The sequence below is a fragment of the Scyliorhinus canicula genome, chromosome 2 (genome assembly GCF_902713615.1).
Source record: "Scyliorhinus canicula chromosome 2, sScyCan1.1, whole genome shotgun sequence".
In the NCBI taxonomy this organism is placed as follows: domain Eukaryota; kingdom Metazoa; phylum Chordata; class Chondrichthyes; order Carcharhiniformes; family Scyliorhinidae; genus Scyliorhinus; species Scyliorhinus canicula.
Genome location: NC_052147.1, coordinates 228,352,744 through 228,376,089, shown reverse-complemented (window position 1 = coordinate 228,376,089; position 23,346 = coordinate 228,352,744). Strand labels below are relative to the sequence as shown.

The 23,346-nt window shown below is 48.8% G+C and overlaps 1 protein-coding gene across 14 annotated transcripts in view; it reads right to left on the bottom strand.

Annotated features, from left to right (window-relative positions):
• scn1laa (sodium channel, voltage-gated, type I-like, alpha) overlaps positions 1-23,346 on the bottom strand; it is a 379,612-nt gene that overhangs the window by 211,502 nt on the left and 144,764 nt on the right. For 7 of the 14 annotated variants that reach the window (XM_038789700.1, XM_038789701.1, XM_038789704.1 and 4 more), the window contains 4 exons: positions 11,991-12,080; positions 7,141-7,269; positions 6,403-6,494; positions 2,531-2,782 (listed from right to left, as the gene is read on the bottom strand). In XM_038789700.1, the coding sequence (XP_038645628.1) occupies positions 2,531-2,782; positions 6,403-6,494; positions 7,141-7,269; positions 11,991-12,080 (563 nt within the window). Of the gene's footprint in view, positions 1-2,530; positions 2,783-6,210; positions 6,303-6,402; positions 6,495-7,140; positions 7,270-11,990; positions 12,081-23,346 lie in introns of all 14 variants that reach the window. The other 7 variants (XM_038789708.1, XM_038789709.1, XM_038789712.1 and 4 more) reach the window with 2 other exon arrangements.

Below are 23,346 nucleotides of genomic sequence, written 5' to 3'. Positions count from 1 at the left end.
CCTGCTACTTTGAGCAGCAACACAATACACTTCACGTCAAGCTGTACCTGCAGTCAAAGGGCTGTAACCTAGAGCTTGAATTGCAGTTTAAAAACACACCAATTCTTGCCTACATGATCAGTGCCTTGAAACTGGTGCGGGGCCTTCAGACCTTCCATCTCAAACTTCACAGTTGTTCCATGTGTTGAGTTCCAGTTGTCTGTAGTTTACCAGGCAGATGGAAGCATTTTCCTTTTTTTCTCTCTCTAATCTGTTTTGTCCCATATTCTCCGAATTTATCTTTAATTGTTCAACACGCCTGGTTCCATGTTATGTTCTGTGCTGTAGCCGTGGGAAACATGCACACAGAATACCTAATTCTTTACTAGTAAGATGATTTATTGACAAAATGAACACATGGAAAGATAACTAAAGAAACTGTGTTACAAACAGTAATGGTAAGTGAATTCTTCTGGAGCTATGTCTAATGTAACTGTCCTCCAATACGACTTACCACCAACTACCTGCTCTCTGGAGTCACATGGTGGATCTCTGTTCCCACCTGCTGGTTGGAGGTTATATATCCAACTATATACATTACTATGCATATCACCAAGGCATTAGAGAGGGTGCAAAAATGGTGCATGAGAATTAATTCAGGGTTGAGGAATTTCAGGTATGAGTATAGATTCACAAAGTTAGGGCTGTTTTCCTTGGAGAAAAGGAGGGTATGGGGAAATTTGATAACAGTACTCAAAATCACGAGGGGTCTAGTTAGAATACACAGAGAAACTGTTCCCACTCCTGAAAGGATCGAGAACGAGGGTGCACTGATGTAAAACAATCAGTAAAAGAAGCAAATGTAATACAAGAAAAAGTTTTTTTACAGATTGAGTGGCCAGGGTCTGGAGTGCTCTGCGTAAGAGTGTGGTGGAGGCAGGTTTAGTTGAAGCATTTGAAGGGGAATTATACTTTTTTGTGGAACTGTACTGTTATTTGAAAAGAAAGAATATAGAAGGTTTAGGGAGAAGGCAGGAGAATGGAACTAGATGAGTTGCTCTTTATGAAAGCCGGTGCAAACAGGTTGGGCCAAATGATCTCCTTCTGAACCATAAAAATTCTGAGGTCCTGGGAGGGGGAAGAGAGAGAGAGAGCGCACCCCATCGGCAAGGAGACACGGGACACCAGGGACAGAGGAGGCAGGTCGTGGGCTGAAAGGCAATCACAGTCACCCATTTAAAGGCATCTCTGGTTCAGGACTGTGACACCTCCACTAGATGGAGGCTGAAGATTTTTCACAAGAAGATCTCCAGTCTGGTAATGAGCCTCTGGGGTTGTCTATCAGGCGGCAGATGCTGGATATACAGCCAGGTTATGTGGAAATATGGCAAAATAATCCAGACAGCTTTGTGTGCACTGTCAAAGACAACAGAGAAGGCATTCAGGCCACAAGTGCTGTGACAACCCATTCTGCAGAATGAGTGGCGTCCTGCATTAAAAAGAGTGGCAACTGTCATGGAGAGCCAAGCCCAGCAGCTCACTAATAGAATATTGGTAATGTATTCCGACCTGCACTCCAGAAATGCACCCTAAGATTGATGTGTGACTGGAGTGACGGAGGGCTGCATATCACACCAGCCCTAACGCATTGCAGGCAAGACAAATTGTCTGATAATGGGATTTCTGTCCCTCGCTGGGGAGGACACCCTCAGGAGCTACTGGTCAACCTGATTAGCTGCCAACTCTAGCAATCCTGACAGCGCCAAGAGTGTAATAGTGGGCACTGCCGATCCTCCAAACAGTCACAAGAAGATGGCCTAATAGATTTTAGGCAGGCAGGATGCGGCCAGTTTAGGGAGGGGAGACAGGGGAGAGGGTGTGCTGGGGTTTGGTGAGCCGGTAAGTAGGAAGAGAGGGGGTACCCTTTCTTAGGCGGGCTGCCCCTTGATGCACAAAGGCTGCCTCCCAAAGATTGTATCCCCTTTAAGAAGGGTTTTTTCAAACAATGTTTAAAAACAAAAGGGTTGCACCCTCCCATAGTGTTGTGTGGACAGTGCATTATCAGGCTTAACTGTCTTGCTAACAAGCTCAACTGGTCCTTGATTGTTCATTTAAATATTACTGATGTGCTGCTGATTTTGGCTCATGCCCATCTGCCATATTATGGGGATGACCTCAGGGGAGGGTGGGAAGGTGGGATGGCACCTGCACTATTTTACATGCCCCTGCCTGTCAAAAATATGACCGGAGGAGAAACATAAAGTCCAGCCTGTGGTCTTCTCAAGGCACTGGCACCATGGCATTGTATGGAGAGGCCCTTCAGAAGCATTATTTGTTCAGCTTTTAGAACATAGTCAAGATGAGTAAATTAATGCAATTTTTCCCCCCTTATTCTCCAGTCATTTTTATTGTTCTCACACTGTACATTGGGAAAATATTTCCTCTCAAATCTTCATTCATCTTTGACTTCAAACTTAGGAACAAATATAGGACTGGTGCATGACTCAATTATGTACCAAAAAATGGGTTAATATGAACACTAAGTGCTTACTTTCATCTTCAATGTAGGTATCATAGTTGAAATCTGTCTCATTCGCCAGTGTATCATTCAGGTATAAAGAGCTGTTACTTGCACTAAAATAGCTGTCAGGTGGTGGCCATTGTACGCATTTATGTTTTAGGTTTCCCATGAACAGTTGTAGCCCTATTAGTGCAAACACGCTCAAACAAAAAACAGTCAGAATCATTACATCGGACAACTTCTTCACTGACTGGATCAGCGCACCCACGATGGTTTTGAGACCTGAGAGAAACATAAAGACTTATGTGATTTTTGACAATAAGCATATGCATTTAATGACTAAGAAATCATCAGTTCTTCCCATATTGTACAAGTCAACCTCATGCAAGCTAAATTGCCAGAATTAATTTAGTTGATGAGAGCTTGCTGAAATTCAGCTGATAGCAAATGAATGACCTGCTATATTAGAATAACAAATGTAAAGCTCCAGCTTTTGTGCAACTGAATGAAACTTTATGTATTGCTTCAATTTGCGAATGGGAAAGAACATAACAGTACAATTTCTTCGTGAGATGGCTGTTTCTCTGGAGCAATCTTATTTTATTTTTGTGTTCTGCATTGTGAATTCATTCATCTCACCAGACTCTGAAATTGTATTTCTAGTGAACATTGGAGCCAAATGAAAAGCCCTTTGTAATGACTTTTCACCAAACCTAAAATTTGTCATGTAACTTTTCATCACACAGCTTGAGTTTAAGTGTTAAACTTGGCATACGTTTTTGATTTTTGATTTATTTTGACACATGTTCTCGTAGCAAAAGTAATCAAGAGATTTTAAGTATTGCAGCAACAGACGCCAAACAGGAACAATAGTCTGAGACTCCAAACACTACAGCACTAAAATTCCATCAAGGAATGGATTCAGAATATATAAGCAGTAAAGAACTCAAATATGCACAATGATCAGAGATACAAGTTCGGATTTTCAATTGCAGATGGGGTTGGATTTGGGTACAATTCAAACGGTGTATTTCCGGAGGGCATAGAATTTCATAGAATTTAGAATGCAGAAGGAGGCCATTCAGCCCATCGAGTCTGCACCGGCTCTTGGAAAGAGCACCCTAGCCAAGGTCAACAACTCCACCCTATCCCCATAACCCAGTAACCCCACCCAACACTAAGGGCAATTTTGGACACTAAAGGCAATTTAGCATGGCCAATCCACCTAACCTGCACATCTTTGGACTGTGGGAGGAAACCGGAGTACCCGGAGGAAACCCACGCACACACGGGGAGGATGTGCAGACTCCGCACAGACAGTGACCCAAGCCGGAATCGAACCTGGGACCCTGGAGCTGTGAAGCGATTGTGCTATCCACAATGCTACCGTGCTGCCCCTAATATGATCAACTGTAATTCCAAAATGTCTCATCTGTCGGATTGAATGTGAGGAGAATTTAAAAGTTTTTAATGTGAGGTGAACATTTTCAGAACATGGGAATCTTGTGCAAGATCGTGTGCATCACCTCATTGCTAATATTTTAGAGTCCGTCATTAAAGATGAGATTGCGAAGTACTTGGTAGTGCATGATAAAATAGAACATAGAACAGTACAGCACAGAACAGGCCCTTCGGCCCTCGATGTTGTGCCGAGCAATGATCACCCTACTTAAACCCACGTAACCCGTATACCCGTAACCCAACAATCCCCCCATTAACCTTACACTACGGGCAATTTAGCATGGCCAATCCACCTAACCCATAGGACTGAGTCAAAATAGGACTGAGTCAGCACGGCTTTGTCAAAGGGAGGTCATGTCTGACAAATCTGTTAGTTCTTTGAGGAGGTAACAAGGAAGTTAGACAAAGGAGAACCAGGGGACATGATTTATTTAGATTTCCAGAAGGCATTTGACAAGGTGCCGCATTGGAGATTATTGAATAAGTTAAGAGCCCATGGTGTTAAGGGTAAGATCCTGGCATGGATAGAGGATTGGCTGGCTGGCAGAAGGTAGAGACTGGGGATAAAGTGGTCTTTTCAGGATGGCAGCTGGTGACTAGTGGTGTGCTTCAGGGGTCTGTGCTGGGACCACAACTTTTTACAATATACATTAATGATCTGGAAGAAGGAACTGAAGGCACTATTACAAAGTTTGAAGATGATACAAATATCTGGAGAGGGACAGATAGTTTTGAGGAAGTATGGGGGCTGCAGAAGGATATGGGCAGGATAGGAGCGTGGGCAATGAAGTGGCAGATGAAATACAATGTGTAAAAGTGTGAGGTTATGCACTTTGGAAGGAGGAATTTGGGCATAGACTATTTTCTAAATGGGGTAATGCTTCAGACATCAGAAGCACAAAGGGACTTGGGAGTCCTTGTTCACGATTCTCTGGAGGTTACCATCATATGAGGAATGGGTGAGGATTCTGGGTCTGTACTCGTTGGAGTTTAGAAGGATGAGGGGGGATCTTATTGAAACTTGCAGGATATTGCGAGGCCTGGATAGAGTGGGCGCGGAGAGGATGTTTCCACTTGTAGGAAAAACTAGAAGCAGAAACAGAATCTCAGACTAAAGGGACAATCCTTTAAAACAGAGATGAGGAGGAATTTCTTCAGCCAGAGGATGGTGAATCTGTGGAACTCTTTGCCGCAGAAGGCTGTGGAGGCCAAATCACTGAGTGTTTTTAAGACATAAATAGATAGGTTCTTGATTAATAAGGGGATCAGGGGTTATGGGGAGAAGGCAGGAGAATGGGGACGAGAAAAATATCAGGCATGATTGAATGGCGGAGCAGACTCGATGGGCCGAGTGGCCTAATTCTGCTTCTATGTCTTTTGGTCTTATGCACGCTTTAAAATGTGGTGAGACTTCTGGCCCTCCGAGGTGCAGCCTGTTCTCTTCAGCAATGTAGCGGCAGGCGCCACCATGATTGCCATCTGCCTTTTCTGCTGGCACTCTGCAGGCTGCTTCCACCTCCTGCTAATGCTCGGTGCCACTAATTGGGTGCTGAGCTCATCTCTGGTTCAATTAAGGCCTTTACATTTCAAAATAGCGAGGCATAAACGACACAGTGATTGCGGAGGTTTGGGACTCAGAAATTGCTTTGAATATCCGTCCCCAAGTGTATAACCTTATAGATGAAACACGTGGAAAAGCTTTAATGGAACAATGAAAAATGACCAATCTAAATGAGATGTGTCTCATGCTCGTGTCATCACCTTTAAACGGACACACATGATGACTATCTTCAATTACCCACTCATATCAAGGAGGTGCTATAATTATTTTAATGGTTTGGATGCGTTCATCATGTTGATATGCTGTACTTGTTTCATCGTCTCTACATTTGCATATTATTCAGTAATCATCTTTTTGGTCTTGATTTGAATTTGTATTGACCATCACGGGATCCGATTTGTAGAAAAAGTGCATAATTTCAACAAACAACATTTTCAGAATGCATCGAGTAATTTGCAGAATAGAGAAGGGGAACCTGGGCACCACAGGATGAAAACTACTCATGCTGGATATTACAATGTCTCATGCAAGAAACTGTTAAACGTCAAGGCTGAATCCACAAACAAAATAAACATTCAAAAGCAAGGCATCCTAAACTTTATTATCTATTTTCAGATTTGTGCTTTTGTGTTTTATTTTGAACTGCTAGAGAAAAAAGGTCAGCCTTAGCGTTTAACCCAACTCTCACCTGGAATGACTGAAATTGTTTTCAACGCTCGGAGAACTCTGAATGTTCTCAATGCTGAGACATTACCCAGGTCCACAAATTCTGTCACATATCTGTAATAGGGGAGGGCACACACAAACACAATGACAGGACACAAAGGTACAGTTGGAGGTACATGGGGCCGGCAAGCATCTTACACCGATCACTCCTTACCTGGGATTACAGAAATAGTTTTCAAAGCTCTCAACACTCTGAAAGTTCGAAGAGCTGAGACATTGCCTAGGTTTACAAATTCTGTTACATACCTGTAGAATTAAATCACAGTTATTTCAGCTTTCAACGCATTTTAATATAACTATAATGCTTGGTCTTTTACTTTGGTCACAGTAATTGTATTTTTATTTTCCTCCTTTGCTTGGTTATCCTGAAGATAATAACGTATATTAGGCTACAGTGCTGTTAGCCCTCTGGTACCCAAAACAGATTGCTAATCTATGTGTGTAAACCTAGACATTAAGTATTGCTAGGTTATTCAAACATGGAGGCACCGCGATGTTAACATCAACCCCATCCAACACGCAATTGTCAAATATTTTTCCCTCCCTTTCCAAAGACAATAGAGACAGCATGCCTCTTGTAACACAGGTGAAATCAGTTACTTTGCACTAACTGGGGATCAAACCGAGGGGGCTTTCCTGGTCAGGGTGGCTCAATTTTGTGCCATGATGTATATTTACTCATTAATTAATCGGGGATATAAACAAAGTACAAGCAATTGGTCTGAAATTTTCTTGACCAAGCGGGACCTTTGGTGGAAATGCTCCGGCTGTTTGCCACAAACGAATCAACACATTACACATCATTATATTTGAATCTATTTTTCTACAGCTATGCCTGCAATGGATGGCCCCAAAGGAAAATAGTAGACTTGACTTTATTGTTTGTACTTACGCCATAAGAATGACACTGAAATCCAGCCAGTTCCATGGATCTCGAAGAAAAGTGAAACGATCTATACAGAAGCCCCTTGCGAGAATTTTTATAAGCGATTCAAATGTGTAAATACCAGTGAAGGTGTACCTAATGAGATTATAACAATAAAAAACTGTTCAGTCATTTCATTGACGAATATTACTAAAAAGGGAAACTTCAACAAGTCTTTGGCTAAAAAAGCTGTGGTCTCATCATTGATTCCACATATAAAAATATTCTTCTGCTCTATTACATGAAAGAAAAAGAAATGCTGCAGCAAAAATTCTTCTTTTGCAGAACAATTTTAGAGACTTGAGTACTAATCAAATTTAGGAGAACGAGAAAGATTTTTATTATATTCTAACTCAGTTCTTTCCCTTGGAAAATAAGCCTGTTTCCGACAACAAAACAAACTATAGAAGATTCAGCGATGAGCAACAAACCAGAATTAGTTAACAGGTGATAAAGGGACATCTTATAAAAATATTAACTTTGATATTTGGCTTGAGAAAGAAAAGAGAATTAAAACCAAGATTTAAGTGAGGCAACCATCAAAACAATGGGAAATGATATGACTACTATAAACTTGGCTGAGATTTTTGAGGAGGTCAAGATCAGGATGGATAAAGAAGTGTCCACAGATAATATTAATATAGATGGAAATCTTATTTTCTTAGGAAACAAGGAATTGATTTCACCCAAGTTATATATTGGACAATAGATAGATAGTAAGAAGTCTTACAACAGCAGGTTAAAGTCCAACAGGTTTGTTTTGAATCACTAGCTTTCGGAGCACTGCTCCTTCCTCAGGTGAATTGATTCACCTGAGTAAGTAGCAGTGCTCCGAAAGCTAGTGATTCGAAACAAACCTGGTGGACTTTAACCTGCTGTTGTAAGACTTATTACTGTGCACACCTCAGTCCAACGCCGGCATCTCCACATAACAGACAGATAGATACTGGCCGTGATTCTCCGGAGATATTTCTAAGTGTGGTAACGAGCAGGAATTGCTGCGAGCTGCCCGGTGCTCGGCCCAGTGAAGTCGGCAACACTATTCAACGTTAATTGGTTCACTTAACGAGACCCCACAGGCTTCTCGCCACTAATGAAGTCTCGCCAGGCAGCCCGCTAACAAGGTCGAGCAGCAATTAAGCAACTTTTGCACAGCCAACCCTAGCCAGCTCGCAACCATGGTGCCGAGAAGACCAGCCCCAAGTTTTGGCGATTCAGATATGGCCAGGCTCCTAGCTGTGGTGGAGGCCGGGAGGGATGTCCTGTTCTCCCGAGGGTCTGGAGGGTGAGCCATAGGGCAGCCACTGCTGCCTGCGACGACGTAGCGGCGGCTGGAAGCTCTGGACGCATTACCAGGAAAATGACCTCCAGTGCCACAATAAGGTCAACGACATACACCATGCAGCATGGGTGAGTAGACATGAACATCCACCACATCGCCCTCCCCCCCCCACCACTTGAGACCTTTCTGTCCCAGCGAGCATCCCCACTTTCCCCAAGTCTCCATGCGTTCTACAACCCTCCCTTGACCCCCCCACTCCCTTCAAGCCCACTCAACTCTTCCTTCACACAGCCTCTCCCACCACTGTGAACCATGCTCGTGGCTAAAGACGCCCTCTCTATGTCTCCACAGGAGAAACTCTCGTACAACCAACGGGAGAGGGCCCAATGCAAGCAGGAGGGGTGCAGGACTTAAGAATACCGACCACCTTCGAGGAACGGGCTCCAGAGATGGCGTACGTGCCTGAGGACAGTGCAGTCATCAATGCAGAGGCTGGCAGAGGCCGCAGAGGCAAGGAATCACTGGGCCCCATCTGGAGTACCTATGAAACGCAAGTTGTTATTGCCTGACTCCATCCCTCCCACTGACCACATGTCCATTCTCCCACAGGCCCTCCAGCTGATGGCGCCAGCCCATCCCAGGTGACCCCCTCTCCAGCCTTCCACGAGACCACCTCGGAGGGGAGCTCTGAGGAAGACATGATCGATGCGTCACAGCCATCAACCCATTCTCCACCAGTACAGATAAACGCAACTCGGTGGAAAATGTCTGTCAGGCGTCTGGGACACAATCTGGTGAGTACCACACAGCTGCTGATGTACATCAGGTGGAGGAAGGAACCCCCAGGCGAAATAGCAGTCGGGAGGTCTGCTGGATCCCAGGACCTAGCTGGGTCCCAACCTGATGCTGAGCCTCTAGTACAGGGTTACCCGGAACTAATGGAAACGTTAAGGTGCAGTCAGGACATTCAGAGGGAGATGTCAGCGACACTCCAGCAAGTCCATAACTAATTGGAGGAGCCCAAGAGGCTAAAGACACAGGAGATGTTGCCAGCAATGCTTGGCACCGAGGCCAACACTGCTAGGGTGGCGACCTCAGTGGAGAGCCTGTTCCACCCCTTTAACAAAGTCGCGTCTCACAGCAAACACACGAGACAGGGCGCCACGGCTGTGCGTGTGCCTTTGCCAAGTGCTCCGCGGTCCTCCAACCCCAGAGGACGCCCACCAGAGACATCGAAGAACATGGGACGAGGTAAGCAGCTGGCTGCCTCCACCTTAGATGTGCATCCTGAGGAGACACCTGGACGTAGCGGGAGTGATAGGAAGGTAAAGCATATCAAGGATCACTGAGGGCACCGAGGGAGGGGGGAAGAGGGTGGAGGTTAGGTAGCCCCATCGGGAGAGGGGGTATTGTGTTAAACATGTGGCCACATGTTCCTCATCACCAACCTCCAGTTCATCGCCCCACTGTTGTGAGAGGTTGTGGAGGACAAAACAGACCACCACAAAACAGGCGAACCTCTTGGAAATGTACTGCAGTGCATCCCCAGCGGCCGAGGCATCGGAACGGTATCTTGAGGAGTCCGATGCATCGCTCAATGACAGCCTGCGTGGCCAGAAGGGCTTCATTGTACCAGGTCTCTGCTTCGGTCTCCATACTGGTGTCACTAGCCAGGTCCTCAGTGGGTACCCCTTATTCCCCAAGAACCAGCCGCCCATCCACGGGTGGTCCTCGAAGAGCCCAGGGATGAGAGACGGCCCAGGATGTAGCTGTCATGCACTGCCCGGGAAGCGTGCACACATGTGCATGATTTTCATGTGGTGGCTGTACAGGGGTTGTATGTTCAGGAAATGGCAATCCTTCCTGTTAACTTGGGGAACTTCCAGATACTCCGGTGAGTGCAGGAACACATGCGCAGCATTTATGATCTCCTGGACCTGTGCATCCCAGCGTTGGCGGCGAATCCTGCTACCCTGGGATCCTGTTGGGCTTGGTCCATGTCAAAGTGGATGTAGTATTCTGCCCAGGCAAATAGGGTATCCACGGCCTGTTGATGTACCTGTGGGCTGTAGTCTGCGAGATGCCACACAGTTCCCCGCTCGAGCCCTGGACGGATCCCGAGGTGTAAAAGGTCAGGGCTGTGGTGATCTTGACGGCCATCAGGAGCGGGTGCCCTCCTCCTCCATGTGGTGCCAAGGCGGTGAGGACATGTTACAGGTACCGCTCCATCTTCTTGCTGAGGCAGAACTTCCTGCGGCACATGCTGTCCTCATCTGTTCAAACAACCAGCAATGTCTGTACACCCTGGGCCGTCAAGGGACTGCCTTTCTGGGCCCTCCCTGGCCTGATGGGCGGCCGGGTCCTCAGGGATGGGACTCGTATTGAGCATCTGCAGATACTGCTACTGCTGCCATCTCCAGCGTCTGGCCGTCATGCCTTGCAACAACACCACTAGGGCAAATTCTGCTGGGTCCTATATCACTTCCATAGCATTAAATATCTGTAAGGAATTGGGAGAGGGTGTTAGACTGACAAACAGCGGTGGCTTCTACCCTGGGACTCTCCATTCCCCATTGATGCCCCCGTCCAACCCACCTGAAACGTCCTGCCCAAGCGCACCCAGCCACAGTGGGCCCCCCTCATCAGACCCCAGACCATGTACTCTGGGCACCCGCTCATAACGTCACCTGGATCGGGCACTGGTCCCCTCCCCGTTGCACTCACCTATCCTCCAGCTGAGGACATGTCACCAATGCAGGAGCCCATCCCCTGGGTATTCAGATCTCGGCTGCTGCTTGTGTGGTGTTGCCTCCCGCAGTGTTCAGGCACAGTGCCGAGACATCTCAGTCTGATTGGGATGCTAGGCAATGACGCCCACATGCTACATGGCCTGTGCACCCACCGGAGTCCACTTGGATTGTATGAAGTGCTCACTTCACCATGATTGCCAATTCCCTATTAGCAATAGTCTGAGGCTTCAGCAGTCAGTGGGGGTTATGGGTGGTTGGTGGGGAAGACAGGCAGGGACAGGGGTTGCTCCTGGAATGTGATCACATGACAGGAGTTGGCATGGTGGATCCACGCGCAGTTGCCACCCCCTCCCAGCATCTTCCCCCCACACTCCCATGGTAGCCCACTGTTGCAGAGGGTGTTTCTCCACTCCCAGCACCCCTACAGAGCACTGGGGTGGCAAGCCCAGCGCCCCCGGGCTCTTTGCCTGTGAGAAAAGATGGTTATTCACCTCCTCGGCTCCACACAAAAGCCCTTCCACCAGGTTTACGTTTTTAAAAAGAAGTACTAATCAGCGCCAGCATGACCACTTTCTGAGGAAGCCGATGAATCATGGGAGGCCTTTGGATATGGGCGGGCGACCATTAATTTATGGAATTAGGGATTAAGTGGTGATAATTGGCTTCTCACCATTCTACAGTGACGCCAGAGAATCACTCCGACTGTGATCTTTGTTAGAGCAATTCTCTCATTTTAAATTAATGATATTGCAAATTCAATAGTACACGGAATATTCTGTACTTACTCTACATTCTTCGCCCAGTCTGGAGGATTATCCATGGTCATAAACACACAATTCGTCATAATAGTGCACATGATAAGCATGCTGAACAATGTAAGCTTTAGTCAAGGAAAGCAAATGTAATGTAATTCATAAAAGCGAGCCCTTTGAATTGCAGTCACAGTTTTGATAACATCAGGAAGAATAAGAATCTTAAAGGGATACAGGTCCTTTTTGGAATGACAGGTTTCAGAACTATTAAAATGTGACCAAAAGAGTTTTTAACCAATAGATCCAAACTTTCCATTCTGCAGATCCCACTAGATCTGTTTTTTTTTTAAATAAACGTTTTATTGAGGTATTTTCTTTGGCAGTTTAACGCCAAAAAAATCCACAATATAAATAACAAGAAAAAAATATATATACATAGTGCAAATTCCGCCACTCTCCGCAGGTCCTGCCATTCCTTAACCCCCCTACACTACACTAACCTAAACCGCCCCCCCCCCCCCCCCCCAACTTCTGCTGACGTATAATTCTCTACGAGGAAGTCGACGAAAGGTTGCCACCTCCGGGCGAACCCTAACAGAGACCCTCTCATGGTGAACTTAATTTTCTCCAGGCAGAGGAAGCCACCCATGTCTGAAAGCCAGGTCTCCGATTTTGGAGGCTTTGAGTCCCTCCATGCCAGCAATATACGCCTCCGGGCTACCAGGGAAGCAAAGGCCAGAACATCTGCCTCTTTCTCCTCCTGGATTCCCGGGGTCTTGCGATACCCCAAAAATCGGCACCTCTGGACTCATTGCCACCCCCTTATTTAATACCGTGGACATGGTGTCAGCAAACTCCTGCCAAAACCCCCTCAGTTTTGGACATGCCCAAAACATGTGGACATGGTTCGCTGGACCCCCCACACACTTCGCACACCTGTCCTCCACCCCAAAGAATCTGCTCATCCGTGACACCGTCACGTGAGCCCGGTGAACAACCTTAAGCTGGATCAGACAGCCTGGCACATGTGGCGGTGGCATTGACCCTTCCTAGTGCGTCCGCCCACAGACCCTCCTCCATCTCACCCCCCAGCTCCTCCTCCCACTTAAGCTTCAGCTCCTCGGTCTGCGTATCCTCTGACCCCATAATCTCTTTATCTATATCCGAGACCCTCCCCTCCCCTATCCATCCCCTGGAAACCAGCCTGTCCTGAATCCCCCTTAACGGCAGGAGTGGGAAGGTTGGCACCTGCCTCCGCAAAAAGTCCCGCTCCTGTAAATACCTGAGATCATTCCCTCCAGACAATGCAACTTCTACTCCAGCGCCCTCATTCTCGGGAAGCTTCCTTCTATGAACATCCTCTCTGTTCCCGCTCTCCGCCAAATACGGAACCCCCCCCCATCCATCCTCCCTGGGGCAAACCTATGGTTATCGCAGTTTGGGGACCACACCGATGCCCCCTCTGCCCCCACATGTCTCCTCCACTGCCCCCAGATTCTCAGGGAAGCCACCACCACCGGACAGGTGGAGTAACGCGCCGGCGGGTATGGCAGGGCCGCCGTCACCAGTGCCCCTAAACCTGTGCCCTTACACAAGGCCGCCTCAGGCTCCCCCCCCTCCCAACCAGCCACCGCCCCACCATGGCTATGTTGGCCGCCCAGTAGTAATTACTGAAATTCAGCAGCGCCAGGCCGCCATCTCCCCGGTTCCGTTCCAGCATTGCCCTCTTCACCCGCGAGGACTTGCCCCCCCCCCCTCCTCCCCCCTCCCTCCCACACACACCGGTGTGTGAGCCCACAATAATCATAGAATTTACAGTGCAGATGTAGGCCATTCAGCCCATCGAGTCTGCATCGGCTCTTGGAAAGAGCACCCTACCCGAGGTCAATACCTCCACCCTATCCCCACAACCCAGTAACCCCACCCAATACTAAGGGCAATTTTGGACACTAAAGGCAATTTATCATGGCTAATCCACCAAACCTGCACATCTTTGGACTGTGAGAGGAAACCGGAGCACTCGGAGGAAACCCACGCACACACGGGGAGGATGTGCAGACTCCGCACAGACAGTGACCCAAGCCGGAATCGAACCTGGGACCCTGGAGCTGTGAAGCGATTGTGCTATCCACAATGCTACCGTGCTGCCCACAAATCGGCGTCACCAGTGCCCCTAAACCTGTGCCCTTACACGAGGCCGCCTCCATGCGTACCCACGCCAGCTCCCCCCCCCCCCCCCACCAGCCACCGCCCCACCATGGCTATGTTGGCCGCCCAGTAGTAATTACTGAAATTCTTATTAATCTGCTTGAAAAAGGAACGCGGGGAGGCACTTGAAAACAAACAGAAACCTCGGGTGGACCGTCATTTTTAACGACTGCAGCCTAACCGCAAGAGACAGCGGGAGCGCGTCCCATCTCCGGAAATCCTCCTTTATCTAGTCCACCAACCGGGCCAGGTTCAATTTGTGTAGCCTATCCCAATCCCTCGCCAGCTGAATACCCAAGTATCTAAAACTATCCTCCACCACTGAATGATAGTTCCCCCAATCGCCTCTTCTGACCCGTCACCTGCACCACAAACAGCTCGCTTTTCTCCATATTGAGCTTGTAACCCGAAAACCGGCCGAATTCCACTAGGATTCCCATAATTTCCCCCATTCCCTCCATTGAGTCAGAGACATACTGCAGTAAGTCATCCGCATACAACGAGACTCTGTGCCCACCCCCCCCCCCCCCCCCCCCCCACCCCCCCGGACCAGCCCCTTGAGGCCCTCAGAGCAATCGCCAGCGGCTCTATCGCCCGCGCAAACAGCAGTGGGGAGAGGGGACATCCCTGTCTCGTCCCCCGGTGTAATCTGAAATATTCCGACGCCGTCCTATTTGTCCGTGCACTAGCTAGCGGCGCCCAGTACAGCAGCCTAACCCAGTCAACAAAGCTCCTCCCAAACCCGAACCACTCCAGCATCTCCCATAAGTAATGTCACTCGACCCGGTCGAACGCTTTTTCCGCGTCCATCGCAGCCACCACTTCAACTTCCCTACCTCCCAGGGGCATCATAATCACATTAAGCAGCCTTCTAACGCTGGCCCCCAGCTGCCCACCCTTAACAAACTTTGCCTGGTCTTCTCCTATGACAGCCAGTACACAGTCCTCAATCCTAGAGGCCAGAATCTTGGCCAGGAGCTTGACATCCACGTTTAACAAGGATATCGGCTTTTCCCCATATTGAGCCACACCGCTGTGGGTCCTTGTCTCTTTGCAAAATGAGCGAAATCATGGCCTGTGACATTGTCTGGGGTAGAACTCCTCTTTCCTTGGCTTCCGATTTGGCGTGTATACGTTGACCAACACTACCTTCATCCCCTGCAGCCTACCACTAACCATGATAAATCTCCCTCCTACATCCGAGACTATCCGCCCCGCCTCAAACGCCACCCGCTTATTGATCAAAATCGCAGCACCCCTTGTCTTAGAGTCCAGCCCCAAGTGGAAAACCTGCCCAACCCAGCCTTTCTTCAACCTGACCTGATCCACCACCTTAAGATGTATCTCCTGCAGCAGCACCACATCCACCTTCAAACTCCCACCGTGTGCAAACACATGAGCCCTCTTCAGCGGCCCATTGAGCCCCCGGACGTTCCAAGTGACCAGCCTAGTTGGAGGGCAAAGTGTCCCCCCTCCCTCCCGGTCAGCCATCACCCTTCTTGGGCCCGCCTCTAGCCCGTGCACTGCACCTCCGCCGGCCCGCCATGGGGCGACCCCCACCCCCTCAGTGACCTTCCATCGAAGTCCCTCCCACGTCAGCAGAACCCATCCCACCCAACCCCCCCCCCTCCCTCCCAGCAACACTAAATCTCAACCCAGCTAATAAACTAATCTTATACACACCCCGCACTGTGCTTCCGTGAGCTAGCTCACCCAGCTAGCTTGGTGACCCCTGCCTCTGGCGCCAAGAAGTCTCCCACCATTGTTCCCTCACTCCCCTTCCCCCGCTCCTGCAAACAAGCTTCCTCATCCAGCCGCCCCACAACAAACACCCAGCAGCAAGCTAAAACAAAGATCAAAGGCACCACCCACCGAAACCCAGACAGGCACGTCTCCATCCCACCAAAGTGCACAAGAGTATAATTACCCAAACTACAACATAAGAAGAACAATTACCAACATCTACCCCACAAACAGAAAAGAACCAAAAACAAAACGAAAAATCGATTCTCCACCCCCCCACTCCCCTCTCCCCTTAACAGAGCTCCAAAACGACAGACAAAGCAATACAAAAAAACATAACCAATTTTTAACAACAGTAAGAGAGGAAAAAACACCCCCTCCCCAACCGCAGCCCCACCGACAATCCGACGGGGGAGAGATGAAAAAACAAATAAACAAAAACCCCAGAAAAAGAACAAAGAAAAAGGGCCCAATATAGGCCAACATATTGTCACTGAGTCCAAAAGTTCTCAAGCTCCCACCAGTCCTTTTCTTTTTGCATAGTCCAGTGCCTCATCAGACGACTCAAAATAATGGTGTTGGTCTTCATGCGTGACCCACAAGCCCCCGGGTACAGCAGGCCGAACATCACCTGCTTCTTAAAGATCGCCTTCACCTGGTTAAAGCCTGCCCTCTTCCTCGCCACCTCCACACTCAGGTCCTGGTACACCCGCAGGATGCTGTTATCCCACTTGCAACTCCGCGTGCGCTAGGCCCACCGCAGAATATATTCCTTATCCAGGAACCTGTGGAATATCACCACCATCGCCCTCGGCTTCCTCGCAAGTGCCCGATACGCCCTGTCCACCTCCAGCGGTCGGGGGAATGCCCCTTCGCTAAGCAGCTTTTCGAACATACCGGCCACGTATTCTCCTGCATCTGCTCCCTCAACTCCCTCAGGAAGCCCGACGATTCTTAGATTCTGTCGGCGGGACCGGTTCTCAGTGTCTTCCACCTTTTCCAAGAGCCTTTTCTGCTGCCCTCGAAGTATCCCCACCTCCAGCTCCACCGCTGTTTGGTGCTCCTCTTGTTCCAGCAGCGCCTTCTCCACCTTCTGAATCGCCCAGTCCTGGGCATCCAGTCTTCTTTCCAGGCGATCAATTGACTCCTTGATCGGGTCCAGACATTCCCACTTCTGTCTGGCAAAACCATCCTGGATGGCCTGCATCACTGGGTCCGCTGCACTATGCGCTGCCACTCCAGGGGTCTACCCCTCAGCCATACTGACTCCCGTTCCAGCTTTCACACCACTCACTACTGGCTTCTTGTTCCTGCCCTTTCGCAAGCTTCTAATCCTTTTTTCCATAAACCAATGTGAGGAAACTGTGCCCAGCTGCCTCAGCCAATAAATCTTCCGATTAAAATCAAAGAAAAGTCCGGGGGAAAGGATTAAAAGCCCAACCAGAGTGGGAGCCACCAAATGTGCAACCTACTCCTCCATAGTCGCCACCGGAAGTCCCTCACAAGATCTGTTAGCCTTCTTTCCAATCTAATGCAATAAAGGTCAGCCCCAGGTCCACTGTTCATGAACAGAATCAGAGTCTGGACGAGCAGACAGCTCTTTATAAAGGTAATCCATAAATGGACATGTTCTGACAAAAGGTAGTGAGTTGAAAATCCTTTCCTGGAAAATGAAAGAGACCGTCATACAATAACATAGGATTTAGGTGCAGGAGTAGGCTATTCGAGCCTGCTCTGCCATTCAATAAGCTCATGGCTGATCTAGTTGTGGTCTCAACTCCACTTTCCTCCTGTCCCCCATAACCCTTCACTCCTGTCTATCAAAAATCTATCCAACTCAGCCTTCAATAAATTTAATTACTCCACCGCTTTCCAGGGAAGAGAATTACACATACTAACATCCCTCTGAGAGAAAAATGACTCCTTGTTTCTGTCCTAAAAAGCGGATGACTTATTCTGAACTAGTGCCCTCTAGCTCTAGTTTCTCCCACAAGATCAAACATCCTTCCTGCATCTACTCTGTCAACTCCCCTCAAGATCTTATAAGACAACAAGACGGAGGACAGAAAAAGGCCCGATCGAGTCTGTTCTGCCAATCAATCAGATCGTGACTGATCTATTATTATCCTCAACTTCACTTTACCAGTGGTATCCCCATAACACTTTATTCCCTCACTAATTAAAATCTGTCTATCTCAGCCTTGAACATATTTAACGATCCAGCCTCTACAGCAGAAAAGAATTCCACAGATTCACTAACCTCTGAAAAGAAATCCCTCCTAATATCTGTCTTAAATAGTACCCCTTACTCTGAGATTATGCTCTCTGGTCCTATATTTTCCCACAAAGGAAATAACCTTGCAGCATCTATACTGTAGAATCCCACTGAGACTCCTACGGGCGGAATTTAACCGAAAAATTTCTAAGTTAATTTGTGGCAGATTTTGCAGGGAGTTTGAGAGTCAGCAAGTTCCTCCCCCTATCAAACGACACTGAGTCACTTTTATGGGCTCAGAGGGGTTTCTCACCGGTTTAGGCCACACTGGGAAGCTGAACTCAGTGATCGGGCCGCCATTTTGAAAAGCATGCTCCAATGTCAAGTGAGCTTGCCATCCCCCACCCATGGGCAATCCCCCCAGCACACATTAGCACCCCGCCCCCCACCCATGTGAGGACACCCCACTATGGGGCCCTTGTGAGGGGGGGGGCTCTTATGGGCCACCTTTTCCAGGACCCATACCCGCTAACCCCTACATCCCCTACTTACCAGCCCTGCACCATCCCACACTTCAAACCCGTTCTCCACCCCCCTTTCATGTGCATGGTCCCCCTTGGGCCAAGACCCTTGGCAGTGCCACCCTGGCACCCTGGCTGTGCCACCTGGGAATCTTGGCAGTGCCAGGGTGGCAGTGCCAACGTACCCACATTCCGGGGGGGGGCAGGGAGCCACCCTGCCCTGTTCCTGGGAACTCTCAAATTCATTCCGTAAGTGTGGACAGTACTGAACGGTGCCTGTCTGCGGCCTAGCTGGGGTGGCCACTAGTTCCCAGGAGGCCGCTAGATCCCGACTAAGCTCACCGAAGTAGGTTTAAAACCTACTATCCAGCGGCACTTACTCAGCAATAACCTGCTGATTGACACTCAGTTTGGGTTTTGCCAGGGCCATTCAGCTGCTGACCTTATTGGAGCCCTGGTTGAAACATGGACAAAAGAGCTAAACTCCAGAGGTGAGGTGAGAGTGACTGCCCTTGACATCATAATAATAATCATCTTTATTAGTGTCACAAGTAGGCTTACATTAACACAGCAATGAAGTTACTGTGAATATTGCCTAGTCGCCACTCTCCGGCGCCAGAATTCAGAATGCCTAATTCGTCTTTCGGGACCTGTGGGGGGAAACCAGAGCGCCCGGAGGAAACCCGCGCAGACACGGGGAGAACGTTCAGGCTCCGCACAGACAATGACCCAAGCGGGAATCGAACCTGGGATCCTGAAACAACAGTGCTAACCACTATGCTACCATGCCGAACAATACCAGTGAGGCAGGCAATGTTATTCAACATTGGTCCACGGGCTTCTCGCAGCAAATTACAGCTCACCAATTGATTCTCCAGCACCGCACTTGCCAGCCACCCACTAACAACTTCGAGCAGCTGTTGAGCTACACTTGCTCAGCCAACCCCAGCGAGCTCGCAACAATGGCGCTGAGGAGACCGGCCCAAGATTCGGGGATGCTGACCATGGGCGGCTCCTGGACATGGTGGAGGCCAGGAGGCATGTCCTGTTCCCCCTGTGGCACCAGAAGGTGAGCCACAAGGCAGCCAGTGCTGCCTGGGACGAGGTGGGGGCAGCAGTCAGCTTGGGAATGTGTGACCAGGAGGACTGGCCTCCAGTGCAGGAAGGTCAATGACCTACACTGGGCAGCCAGAGTGAGCTGACGTGAATGCCCCCATCTCCCCCAAGGGAGCATCCACCCCCCAACCCCTCCCTCCTCCCCCTCCCCTTAAACCCTCACACCACCCATCCCTTCAACCCTCTCTTCCCCCCCCCCCCCCAACAATTGTGAACCACCTGTGTGGTTAACGTTGCCCTCTCTGTCTCCTCGTCTCCTCAGGAAAAGCTCTCCCATAATCGGCAGGAGGGGTGAGGTATCGGATTTGAGAACCCTCACCTCCTTCGAGGAACCAGGCCCTGGAGGTGATTGGTGTGGCCAAGGACATGGCAGTCACCTACGCGGATGCTGGCGGACATCGCAAAGGTGAGGAACCATTGGGCTCCACCCGGAATACCTGTCAAACGAGAGTAGTGACTGACCCATCCCTCCCACTGACCACATGTCCATTCTCCACCAGCTGACGGCGCCACCCATCCCGGGCGGCACCCTCTCCTGACTCCGAGGAGAACACCACCGAGGAGAGTTCCGAGGATGCAACCATTATAGTGGTGTCACAGCTGTCATCCCCACCCTTCACCAGAGCAAATACACACACCTCGGTAGGACATGTCATTGGACATGCTTCTGGGGCACAATCTGGTGAGCGCCACAGTGCTGATGATGCATCTGGTAGAGGCAGGAAACAGCAGTCGGAGGACTGCTGGATCCCTGGACCCAACTGAGTCCCAGCTTGATGCTGAGCCTTTGGAACAGGGTTACCCGGAGCTGATGGAGATGATAGGAAGCGATCGGGACATTCAGAAGGAGATCTCAGTTTCACTCCAGCAGATCCATAGATGATTGGAGGAGTCTGAGTGGCTATGGGCACAGGAGATGGCACCGGCAATGAGTGGCACCGAGGCAAATGCTGCTAGTGTGGCCACCGCACTGGACAGCCTGGTGCACAACATCAGCAGCATTAGTGAAAGTGTCCAAGACTTCGCTCAGTTGGTGACGGCCATGGCAACGGGTCTTGTCTAGGGGCAGGTTTAGCACACTGGGCTAAATCACTGGCTTTTAAAGCAGACCAAGGCAGGCCAGCAGCACGCTTCAATTCCCATACCAACCTCCCTGAACAGGCACCGGAATGTGGCGACTAGGGGCTTTTCACAGTAACTTCATTGAAGCCTACTCGTGACAATAAGCGATTTTCATTTAATTTTTATTTCTTGACAGAATGTCTGCCTCGCTGGGGGATGTCACACAGTACCAGACTGACCTTGGTGAGGTTTTGCGGGACATGTCCCGCTCTCAGATGGGAATGGCCAATGTGCTGCAGAGCCTGTCCCAATAACTGAGGAGTATCGCCGAGGGCAGGATGGTGAAGACATTGTGGAGCCACCAAGGCAGGCAGAGACAGATGATGCAGGGGCAGCCGGGACGCGAGTGCGTAACGAGGCCGGAGGATCACCCCGGATTGAGATTGCTGGAGACCAATCACCTCAGTCCCAGGGCATCACTGCAAGAGTTCCTCAGAGTAGTTTCCTAGGCTCAAACAACTTCAGCTGCTTCAGCAATGACCTTCCTTCCATTGTAAGTCATAAATGGGGATGTTTGTTGATGATTGCATTGTTCAGCACTATTCGCAACTCCTGAGATACTGAAGCAGTCCACGTCTAAATACAAACGCTGAAGGACTGCAACGGTTCAAGAAGGCAACTTACCACCACCTTCTGAAGGGCAACTAGGGATGGGCAATAATGTTGGCCTAATCAGAGACGCCCATATCCCGAAAAATAATTTGAAAACTTAAATTAAATTAAACAACACCTGGACAATATCAGGCCTGGGTGACAAGTGGCAAGTAACATTAATGCTATTCTAGTGCCAGGAAATGACCATTTCTAATAAGAACGAATCTAACCAATCAACCCTTGACATTCAATGGCAATATAATCAATGAATCGCCACTATCAATACCCTGGGCCCACCACTGACCAAAAGCTGAACTGGACTAACCATATAAACATTCTGGCTACAAGAGCAGGTAAGAGGCTAGAAATCCTCTGGCAAGTAATGAACCTCCTGTTAGTAGTTTTCTATAGGCCCCCAAAAAGTAATAGAGATGTGGAGGAAGAAATTGAAAAACAGATTATGGATAGGTGTGGAGGTCTCAGGGTAGTTGTTATGGGTGACTTTAAATTTCCAAATATTGATTGGAACCTCTATAGGTCGAACAGTTCGGATGGGGCAGTTTTTGTACAGTGTGTGCAGGAGGGTTTCCTGACATAATATGTGGATAGGCCGACAAGAGGGGGGGCCATATTGGATTTGGTACTGGGTAATGAACCGGGCCAAGTGTTAGATTTGTTTGTGGGAGAGCACTTTGGAGATATTGACCGCAATTCGGTGTCTTTCACTATTCCAATGGAGAGGGATAGGGCCATAAGGCAGGGCAAGGTTTATAACGCGGGGGGGGGGAATAATTATAATGCGATTAGGCAAGAATTAGGGAGCATAAGGTAGGAACAGAAACTGTCAGGGAAAGGCACAAATGAAAAGTGGAACTTATTCAAGGAACAAATACTGCGTGTCCTTGATAGGTATGTCCCTGTCAGGCAGGGTAGAAATGGCCGTGTGAGGGAACCATGCTTCACAAAAGAGGTTAAATGTCTTGTCAAGAGGAAAAAGTAAGAGTATGTAAGGATGAGAAAACAAGGTTCAGTTGGGTCACTTGAGGGTTACAAGGTAGCAAGGAATGAGCTAAAAAAACGGGTTTAGGAGAGCTAGGAGGGGGCATGAGAAGTGCTTGGCGGGTCGGATCAAGGAAAAGCCCACGGCTTTTTACTCTTATGCGAGAAATAAAAGAATGAGCAGGGTGAGGGTAGGGTTCGTCAAGGACAGTAGTGGGAACTTGTGCATGGAGTCAGAAGAAATAGGAGAGGTGTTGAATGAATACTTTTGCTCAGTATTCACCAAGAAGAGGGGCCATGTTTTTGAGGATGAGAGTGTGATACAGGCGGGTAGACTGGAGGAGGTAGATGTTCTGAGGAAGGATGTATTAGCAATTTTGAAAAACCTGAGGGTCGACAAGTCCCCTGGGCCAGATGGGATATATCCAAGGATTCTTTGGGAGGCAAGGGATGAGATTGCAGAACCTTTGGCGTTGATCTTTGGGTCCTCACGGTCCACGGGGATAGTGCCAGAGGACTGGAGAGTGGCGAATGTTGTTCCTCTGTTCAAGAAAGGGAATAGGAATGACCCTGGTAATTATAGGCCAGTTAGTCTTACTTCGGTGGTCGGTAAGTTAATGGAAAAGGTCCTAAAGGATAGGATTTATGACCATTTGGAAAGATGCAGCTTAATCAGGGATAGTCAACACGGATTCGTGAAGGGTAAGTCTTGCCTCACAAATTTGATTGAATTCTTTGAGGAGGTAACTAAGTGTGTAGATGAAGGTAGAGCAGTTGATGTCATATACATGGATTTTAGTAAGGCATTTGATAAGGTTCCCCATGGTCGGCTCATGAAGAAAGTAAGGAGGTGTGGGATAGAGGGAAATTT